The 10515-nt window shown below is 43.2% G+C and overlaps 1 protein-coding gene across 3 annotated transcripts in view; it reads left to right on the top strand.

Annotated features, from left to right (window-relative positions):
• cd99l2 (CD99 molecule-like 2) overlaps positions 1-7320 on the top strand; it is a 154502-nt gene extending 147182 nt beyond the window's left edge. For all 3 annotated transcript variants that reach the window (XM_055644030.1, XM_055644029.1, XM_055644031.1), the window contains one exon: positions 1736-7320. In XM_055644030.1, the coding sequence (XP_055500005.1) occupies positions 1736-1800 (65 nt within the window). In that variant the 3' untranslated portion in view covers positions 1801-7320. The remainder of the gene's footprint in view (positions 1-1735) is intronic.
• The last annotated feature ends 3195 nt before the right edge of the window (positions 7321-10515 follow it).

The raw sequence follows: 10515 nt of genomic DNA on the forward strand, positions 1-10515 counted from the left end.
ATCACAATTTTACCAGAGCCAATGAAACAACAAACCTGTACGTCTTTGGAATGTGGGAAGAAATCGGAGCAAACCCACACAGTCATAGGGAGAAGTTGCAAACTCCATACAGACAAACGCCCGTAGTCAGGATCGATCCATTGTTTGTGGCGCTGGAGGCAGGAACTCTACCGCTGTGCCACTGTGCCTTTGTGTGTTACTCATAGCTCCAGTTCAACTCTGTTGATGCTATTCAATGTCCATTGCCCCCACACCATTAATGCCTAACTAAATGAATGTCACCACTGTAACAATGAAATTACTGCCTGCTTACAGGGAGCGTCTGAGTGCCTCATTCAACCTGTGAAGAGTCTCTCCTCCTTTGTTGGATCTTCCCTTCTCTCTCTGTTCACCTCAGGTTCTGGATTTTTCTTTGCATGTCCATTTTCTTTTTCATTTTATTTCCAAGCTCATTTACATTATGCTTCATTTTTCTGATTTGGTTGGTTTGACTTCCTATGCCAAGTTATTTGTGACCCGAGGCAGCCCTGACTAACCCACTGCTGTGACTTGCTTGCCGTTAGGTTGCTGTTGACTTCCCACTCGATATCCAATGCCTCCTGGAGGCACAAGAGACAGCAGATGCAGGGATCGTGAGCAAGAAACAAACTGTTGGAAAACTCATCGGGTCGGGCAGCGGCAATGGAGGGAAATGGACAAATCACATTTTATGATAGGACCTTTCTTCAGCCTGATGAACACAACTCAAAATCAGTGGGCGGACTGGCCAGAGTGACAGCTTGCCCAATGGCAAGTGGGCCCCTGATGAAGTGGTTGCAAGAGATGGCAAGTTGGGCCCCTGTTAAATTATAGCATTGAGGTTGTGGGAGGGCCCCCTTTGTCTCCGGGTAACATATTTTTAGACCCAGTCCGCCACTGCCCAAAATGGTATTTGTCCAAAGATAGACATGTCACTGGAGTAACTCAGCGGGTCAGGCAGCTTATTTGGAGAAAAAGGATGAGAGGCATTTTGGGTCGGGATCCTTCGCTAGAGACTTCTTCGGAGTCTGACGAAGGGGCCCGACCCGAAACGTCACCCATCCTTCTTCTCCAGGAATGCTGTATGATCCACTGAGTTACTCCAGCACTTTGTGTCTACCTTTGGTATAAACCAGCATCTGCAGGTACTTGTGTATGCAGGAACTGCAGATGCTGGTTTACACCAAAGATAGGCACAATTTCTCTCCGATGCTGCCTGTTCCGCTGAGTTCTTCCAGCAGTTTGTTTTCTGCCCTCATGAACTTCATGTTTAGACCTGACTTTCAGTGAGTGAAAATCTTGCTGAGGTGGGAATTGGTGATCTTGTTTGTTCATAAAGAGATCACACACTTGTAGCCTAGTAATCTCAATCAAATGCCAGTACGATAAATAGAGCAACGAGTGCAGGATATAGTTCTCAGCACTGCAGCACATCAGGCCCTTGGCAAAGCTCATTATCCACAATGGGATAGTATCCCAGCTTATGGGGGAATGTCAGCAGCAATTCTTCATTAGGATCACAAACTCAACAAAGGTGGCGAAGGTTGGCTCAGACTGCATCGTTGTCACTGTTTGGATGTGCGGTGGACTCTTGAGGGAGGTGGGGAAGGGAGTGTAAGACTTTATTCACCGGGCTCCATGTTCAGTGTGCCCGCCCTGTTCACCATGATCTGTGTGCTTTGTTTCCCTCTGATTGTGTGACTGGATCTGGCTGCAGCTGAGAGAAGCCTCCTGGAGACACAGTCAGAGAAGCCACCAGCCGATGTTGCGAATAAGGTCTAAGATCACCGTGCTGGAGAAGACAGGCTCTACCCGGACACCAACCTCTGTTTAAAATGGCTTCTTATTTCATTTATTTCAAGTAAAATGGCTGCTTATTGGGGAGAAAAAATGTTCCTTCAAGCAATGGAGTAACCATTGACATCAGTGTTAGATGAAGAATGGAGTAGTCACAGCGGTTAGACTAGATACAATGTTGGCGTGTAGGTTGCACATAGAAAGTAATGGATAATGTGAAAGTATTTGACTTGAATGTGAGGAACATGACAAGATAAACTGCTTGCTTAGAGCATGTACTGTAGCTAAGGGATTTCTTTCTTACTTATGAAAACAATTAACATTTAACAGATGTATCTATTGCAGTGGCAGGGAAGATGGTGGGTGTGAAGGGGTATGATTTACATGCTTATCCTGGTTGGGATTGCGTAGATTAGAGATGGTGACTGTATTAAATACATGGATAGTATTAAATACTCAACGAGTCCCCCTGCCCTTCCCCATCGATCCATTTTCCAACTCTGTGTTTACGCAGATTAAAACGATTCATATAAAGGCACAGGGTAGATAAATCACAGATGTGTAAGATCACCTTTCTTAATCTGCAAAGTGCGTTAAGATGAGTCAGGGACTGAGACCCAAGTGAACTGGAAGAATAAAACATTCCCTCTAGAACCCAAACCCTTCACTCATCTCAGATCAAGCCTTCCAACGCCAAACTTCACAAGAAATGGGGGGGGGGGCTGCTATCGATTGAAAATCGCATGCCAAATAATGCACAGATTGCATCTGCCCGTTAAATCCTGCAACAATCACCCCTGCCTGAGTTATTGCTTCAGATTTTACATGAGTGATGGTGTGCAGCTTTACAAGAGCAATGCCCGGTGCAGTTTGTGCGTGTATATATTTTCTAACAGACTGTGTTCAGCATTCGCTCTGTGACTGGAAGAGCAATTTGCTTGGATCAGTGTTTGCTGCATAAGGTGGGAATATCAATCAGCTTTCACCACCAAAGGACATAAACCACTGCAAGCACTGGCACACCATTCATCATGTGGAAAAGACTTGAGGCTGCTAGTGTGTTCCCCTTGAGTTTTGCTGGAGAGACAATCTGTATTAATACTGATTTCTTGTGCACTTTCTGCAAGTATCACGTTTGTAATGTTTTATTTTAGGCGGGAGGGGGGGGTGCAGTGAATGTAATCTCGTGGACTTGGACAATTTAAAGCAACAGCCTTCAAGAGACTTACAAATTGTAGCTGAATGTCACCGCTGTGCCAAAGCCAAATTGCCCCTGGAACATAACACAGAGTGGTAGGGAGAGAATAGAGATTGTCTGCTCATTCAATGAAGCAGTGCCTCATCTGTGACTGAATCTTTGCCCTGTGTACCTTTGGTTAACATAAAGCCAGCAGTCCCAGCTGTAGACAGAACAACTGAGTTGGCATTCATTGCTTTTTGTGGCTGAAGTATGAGGTGCCTGTAGTCTTGTGCTCGTCCCCCTTTATACAGTGCCCTGGCTGTTATGCATTTTAATAAATGGTATCATTTTGCATCACCTGCCCTTAGGCTTTCACCGTATGAGCAGGTCAAGATCACATCCTGTAACCTTTGTGTAGGAAGGAACTGCAGATGCTGGTTTAAGCTGTTGGTCCGAAGAAGGGTCTCGACCCCTAACTTCACCTATTTCTTTTCTCCGGGGATGCTGCCTGCCCCGCTGACTTACTGCATCTTTTTGTGACTATCTTCATATAACCTTTCCTGGGATTCTGTAAAACAGCAACTCCCCCGGTAATCAGTTCTCCTTTAAATCTCTGCCTTAAAGTTAATTCCCAGCTGTCCCCTTGAAACATCTGTTTGGAGTATTCCAGTCGGTGTGATGCAGGGCATGAGTACCAGGGGCAGTCATACCCTGTAACTGTGCAGGCTGCTGATTGCATGACCAGCAGCAGCAGCAGCAGCAGCAGCAGCAGCAGCCGCAAGGGCCAGAGGAATGATCAAGCTTTGTCTGCGAGCGTTCACACACAGCAGCCGTCCCCACCTTGTTTGCAGCATTGTCCCTGCCGATGACTCTCGATGGCGCACTGCATACTCTCAGCCTCATTGCAGTGTGCAGGCAGCGTTGTGGGCTGAATACCAAGTGGGTGAGCTCGCTGAGATCTACTGCACACAGAGCAACACTTCACTCGTTTCCCATCTGCTTGCCTTATTTGAAGTGTACCCAGGCAAACGCTCTCCAGCAATGGCATGCCGTGCTGTTAGCTCGTAGGCTTTGCTGGTTAGAACAAGGCCATTTATTCTAGACACAGCATGTCGGAGTAACTCAGTGGGTCAGGCAGCATCCCTTGAGAACATGGTAGGGGACGTTTCAAGACGGGACCCCTCTTCAGACCGATTGTGGTAGTGGGGAGAAAGCTGGAAGAGAGGTGGGGGTGAGAGGAAAAGCCTGGCGAATGATAGGTGGATACAGGTGAGGAGGGGTTTGTCTGTGGGGTCTAAAGAAGGGTCTCGACCCGAAACGTCACCTATCTACGTTCTCCAAAGATGCTGCCTGACTCGCTGAGTTACTCCAACACTTGGTTTTTGTTAGTAGACCTTCACCTGCAGTTCCACGTGTCTTCAGTTTAGCACGTCAAAGTTGGGGGTAAAATGACAGGTCAGTGAGGCTTGACTTTTTCACACAGTTTTCACACAGGTGGGTGTATGGAACGAGCTGCCACAGGAGGTAGATGAATGAGGCAGGTAGTATAACAACATTTAAAGGGCACTTGGACAGGCACATAAATAGGAATGATTTAGTGAGATATGGGCCTAATGTGGGCAAATGGGTCTTCGATGAGGCATTGTGATCAGCAAGGCGGTGTTGGGCCGAAGGGCCTGTTTCCGCACTGTAAGACTCGGAAGACTTTATGGTACAAAATTTAACCCTTCAAAATCACCACAGGCCTATCGAATCTAAGCTGCCGAGAAGGGTGAATAGCCTTGGTTTCCATCACTTCATGTAGCTAGGAGAAAGATGCAATAGTCCTCCCATCTGTTGGGAAGCCTGTCTTAAATGGGGACTTCTACCAACAGGAAATCAGATGACAGTGAACTGCTGACTTCTATATGAAAATGAAAGATTCTGGGTGTAACAGTATGGACAATATGATATAAAACTACAAGAGCCGGCCCTTGGGCCCACAATGTTTGTGCTGATATAGACTCTCAGGACTGGACTAGTCAGTTTGTCCTTAACAACTTGTTAAAAAATACACTGTTATAATGCACATTCCCAATGTAATCAATTTAACAGTCTCCCAAACAGCATTAATACCGAGAAATAGCAGTCTAACCCTGCCCAGCGAATGTTAGCAGTGTCTAATTTAAATCTTTAGATGTTCACACATGGAGAGCAGCAGATTCTGAATTAAAACACTAGCGCGGTGCATTGCTTTATTACTTATTATTCCCTCTGCTTCATTGTGGTGAGGATTTATCACTGCCTGCCACGCTGCAGGGAAGTTGCAGAAGCTGGTAAATAATCAATAGCTGCGTGGCGGAGAGGAGCGGATGCTTAAAGCGGTGGCGTATCTGTAGCACAGACATTCTTTTTGTTAATAATGTGCAAGACGGATGGGGGGAACATGCTTCTGCAGGCTGGATCCAAGGACAGTCTAAAAATAAAAGCCTGGCCTTTCTCGGGGGAATATAAAATATTTGCCTCACATCAGTGAATGGGAAAAAATGTCGCTAAATCACAAAAAGATGTCAGTGGCGCAGCGGTAGAGCAGCTGCTTTACAGCGCCAGAGACCCAGGTTTGGTCCTGACCATGGGTGCTGCCTGTACCGAATCTGTACGTTCTCCCTGTGACCTCGTGGGCTTTCTCCGGGTGCTCTAGTTTCCTTCCACATCCCAAATACGTGCAGGTTTGTAGGTCAATTGCCTTCGGGTAAAATTGTAAATTGTCCCTAATGTGTAGAATAGTATGGGGTGATTGTTGATCGGAACGGACGAATGGACCTTTTTTCTGCGCTGTATCTCTAAAGTTGTCCCTCAGTCCATCCAGCTTGATTGGGAGTAATGTATATTTATATACAGTATGATTTATTTTGGTAACATACAAAACAAACGCTATTCACTGGACGTCAGTACATGTGACAATAATAAATGTAAATTTAATTTGGGAGTTAGCTCTTTGCATGGGCAATCCCACTATTCCCACAAATGTGCAGGTTTATTGTCACAAACTACAGTGAAAAGCTTTGTTGTGCATGCTATGTAAACAGATTTGATATGTTACATTAATACAATCAAGCCAAACTCAAATACAATAGATTTTAGAGATACAACGTGGAAACAGGCCCTTCAGCCCACCGAGTCCGTGCTGACCAACGTTCCCCATACACTATCACCATCCTACACACTAGGGGCAAGTATACCGAAGCCAATTAACCTACAAACTCGTATCTCTTGGAGTGTGGGAGGAAACCAGAGCACCCGGAGAAACTTCACGCGATCACAGGGAGATTGTACAAACTCCTTACAGACAGTGCCCGTAATCAGGATTGAACCCAGGTCTTTGGCGTTGTAAGGCAACAGCTCTACCACTGTGCCACCCCAAGGAGGAACGGAAAGAAACATACAGAGTGCAGAATATAGCTCTCAGCATTGTGGCACAACAGTATCAGGGGAGAAGTCTAAAGTCCACAATGAAGTAGGTTGGAGAATTGGGACAGTTTCATAGCTTATGGAAGGACCGTTCAAAAGGGGTACAGACGTCCCCATCCTCTCCTCGAGCTTTATATTCAACTTTCCTTTCCAGCACTTATCCATTTCCCCTTTGAATTCTCTCATGAGATCTACTGTCCCTCCATACCATCTGAACAGAACAGTAGACTAACGTGTTCTGCAGATTAATAATAAATTATGAGGTTATAGGTTTTGTACCCAACGTTGATTGCTTCTTGTTAACCAAAGGTATCAGTGGATATGGAATAAATGCAAGTACATGTCCTGGCACAAATCATTGACATCTCAAGAGCCTTTTCCTGTTTCTAGGTTCCTTGATGTGGATTTGGGTTATGATTTGATTTGCCTTGAAGTTGCTCTAGACGGCAGAGGAAATGTGAAGGCCAAGAAATGTCATGGGCTGATCAGTTGTTTGTGCCGTTCTTCCTCAGTTGAATTACAACAGATTTCTCCTCAAGCCCCCTTTTTCCCACTGATCTACAACCCTCCATACTCTCACCTGATGACGCTCCATAGATCTCAGTCTACTGGATTATTTTTTTCTAATGAAATAATTAGGCCATTCAGCCCATCAAGTCCACTCCACCATTCAATCATGATGTGTTATTGTTTAGGTAGAAGAAGGGTGCGACAAGGCTTTGATTATATTGGCTGCTTTTCCGAGGCAGCATGAAGTGCAGATGGAGTTGATAGTGGGTTCATTTCAGGCGTGATTTGTGAATGGTAATCTGCAGGACAACACGATGTTATCCGACCATTGGATGTCTGACCTACTTGATCCATTTCCTGGCCAGCATTGAATATATATATACATATATATATATATACACATATATATACATACATATATATATATATATATATACATACATATATATATATATATATATATATATATATATATATATATATATATACATATATATATACATATATACACACACATATATATATATATATATATATATATATATACATATATATATATATATATATACACACATATATATATATATACATATACACACACACACATATATATATATATATATATATATATATATATATATTGTTTTACAGTGCAACTCCCCCCATCTGACTAACTTGTCAATGTCTGTACTTTATGAAAGTCTAACGGACAGTTTGACATGTGTATCCATCTTTCGTTTACTCCTTGAACTCAATACCTTTATGTAAAAAGTTATTTCCATGATTAGCATAATTTCCACTGTTTTAATGAAACCAACACATTCACCTTCTGCAAATTGCACAAAGAATCATTAATTAATCCTCAAACTGGTCCATGGAAAAATTGACATCAATAATTTGTATTGGAAACGCAGTAACAATCCAAGCTGATTATGTCAAGGATAAATATCACTCCTTGATTTAGATCCTGTGCTCCTCAGCCTTTCTCAGGGCTGTGAAGTGCAATTGTTTATTGTAGAATGGTTAAGAGGTCTTTTGGACTGTCAAATCCATACAAGCTACATGTAAGAACAATTCTGACTTTAAACATGCAAGTGTCTACAAATCTCCTCTGTCCGAACCTTCCATGGTCTTAAATAGCTCCATCCGAACCTCACAAACTCCTCTCTTCCAGGGAGAACAATCCCAACTTGTCCAACACCTCCACAGGACTGAACCATCCATCCCTGGAAGTGTCTGCATCCCCTCCAGAGCTTTCATATCTTTCTTTAGTCTTGCATCCAGGACAATGTGACCGCAGCAGTTCATAATGCCCTCTTTGCTCCTGTACTCGATGTATAAAGTCTACCATCACATCTTGTTTTCAACCACTTGACCCACCCTGCCACTTTCAATTCTTTACAAAACTGGCAAGGGTAAAGCATTCGTCATTGACTTTAATGGACCCATTGCACAAGAAGTTATGAACATTACAACAATTCTCAGTGTTTAACACACAACTAATGACAATAACTTTTAGCTTGTGTTTGTTTCTTCAGTATTAATACACCACCTGTTAATTCAATGGGCTTAAATCTAAAAATCCTGACCGCTTGCTTTGTGAAGAATTGGCTGCAGGTTTATATAAGGTATTGGATTGAGCTATGCTGCAAGGCTTTGTACGTCTTCATACGCCTTTGTACAATATTACAACCTTACAACGTACAAGCTACATTTTGAGTGCATGCGTGTTGTGTGTGTATGTATAGTTCTGTATTTAAAGACTTTAGAAGGCAGACTAATTATTCTTAAACTCACGAGGGACTGTTGTTATCTTGTGTATATTTCTACTTTATTTATTATGGATCTTTGTTAATAAATGCACTCAGTCGGCTAATAGCTTACTCTTCTAGGAAACAAACCATCACAGCCTTTCACGTAATCCGACAGCTCACAGATTCAAATTTTTTTATCGCAAGTCATCGGAGCAGAATTAGGCCATTTGGCCCATCGAGTCCACTCCACCATTCAATCATGGCTGATCTATCTTTACCTCTCAACCTCATTCTCCTGCCTTCTCCCTTTATCCTTTTAATTCTCTCCTCTGTAAAAACCTCAATTAAGAAAACATTTTATTGGTTAGGATAGAACATAGCTGTATCGTAGTGGACATGATGTTGCTTTGTCTTGCACTGAATTGCACCTGTTGTGGATTCTGTAGCCTGATGAGAATGCAGATATGTGAGGTTTCCCAACATAGGGCCAGTTTTGGGCAACGTTAGTATTGTGACCAATGGAGAGATGTCAGGCTCAACCCCATGTTGCAATGTGTGGAGGGATGTAGCAGTTGCTAAACATCTCCCACCTCAGTCCCTGTCCTAGAGGCTGTTCTGATTTGTTGCCAACCATTGGTTTTCACCGTGAACTGTGCTGTGCCTTGTCCAGGGCCCCAGCTCCGGGATGTCCCCCACTTCTGCATACTCTTCCTTCTGGTAGGCCAATCCTTTAACCAGCTTTTGGGTGGCTTGGTCTTAGAAACCTGTGCTCAGCATCATTTAACACCCCAGGAGTGATTTACTGTAAATGCACATAGTTTTGGTAGAGGCAATAATTGAACTTACAACAGGAGCTTTTACTAGGCACGCACAAGATCTTTTCAGCACTTCTTGAGGTAGGGAGAAGCAATGAAGGCAAACACACCCATGATGGCTCTGACCAAACCATTAGCCAAAGCTACAAGGACAAGGATGCCATGAAACAGGCCACAATGTGGTTTACTCTTTAACCTCTTAAACCAATTGGTGGCTCAAGTTTAATTAGAAACCTTCAGCATATATTCGAGGATTTTAATTGTTAAATAAAAGCAGCGCCTTACAATGAAATGTGCATGGCTGTGTCTTTTTATATATATTTTGAACAATGAGCAGTGTTTCTATACATTTTGGAGTGGTTTCAAGCCCGTTACTTTTCTCACTCTTGTTTACAGAGTGTGAGGTACATGGGCACCAGTACATATCCACACACAGCAGTGAGCAGATGCAATGATAGAGGCTTATGCAGTGTCAACTGGTTAGGAACTTCATATATGGTTGTAATTGGCCACTTGTCCACTACAATAAATATAGGACGTAAAGTGCTGGAGTAACCCAGCAGGTCAAGCAGCATCGCTGGACAACACCAACAGTTAACGTTTCAGGTCTTTAGAAGAGGACGGTATGAAGAAGGGTCCAGACCCAAAACTACACCTGTCCATATTCTCCAACGATACTGCCTGACCTGCTGACTTACTCCAGCACTCTGTATCCTTTTGTTGTAAACCAGCATCTGCAGTTTGTTGTTTCTGTAATTAAAGAGTGGAGATTTCAAATCACAGCTGTTTACGATTGGAACAGTGATAGAGGAATTGAAGGGGAGGGTGGGGAAGACCGATGCAAAATTATGTTCAACGCAGCAAGATAAAAGTTAATATTTAGCAATGCTGTGAAATAAGTGGATGTTCAAATACTGAACCAGTCCGACAATTTTTATAAAAACAGAGACACTGCATAATTCTCCAGGTTTATTGAATTTTTCCCACAGGC

Source organism: Leucoraja erinacea, chromosome 12 (assembly GCF_028641065.1).
Source record: "Leucoraja erinacea ecotype New England chromosome 12, Leri_hhj_1, whole genome shotgun sequence".
NCBI lineage: Eukaryota > Metazoa > Chordata > Chondrichthyes > Rajiformes > Rajidae > Leucoraja > Leucoraja erinaceus.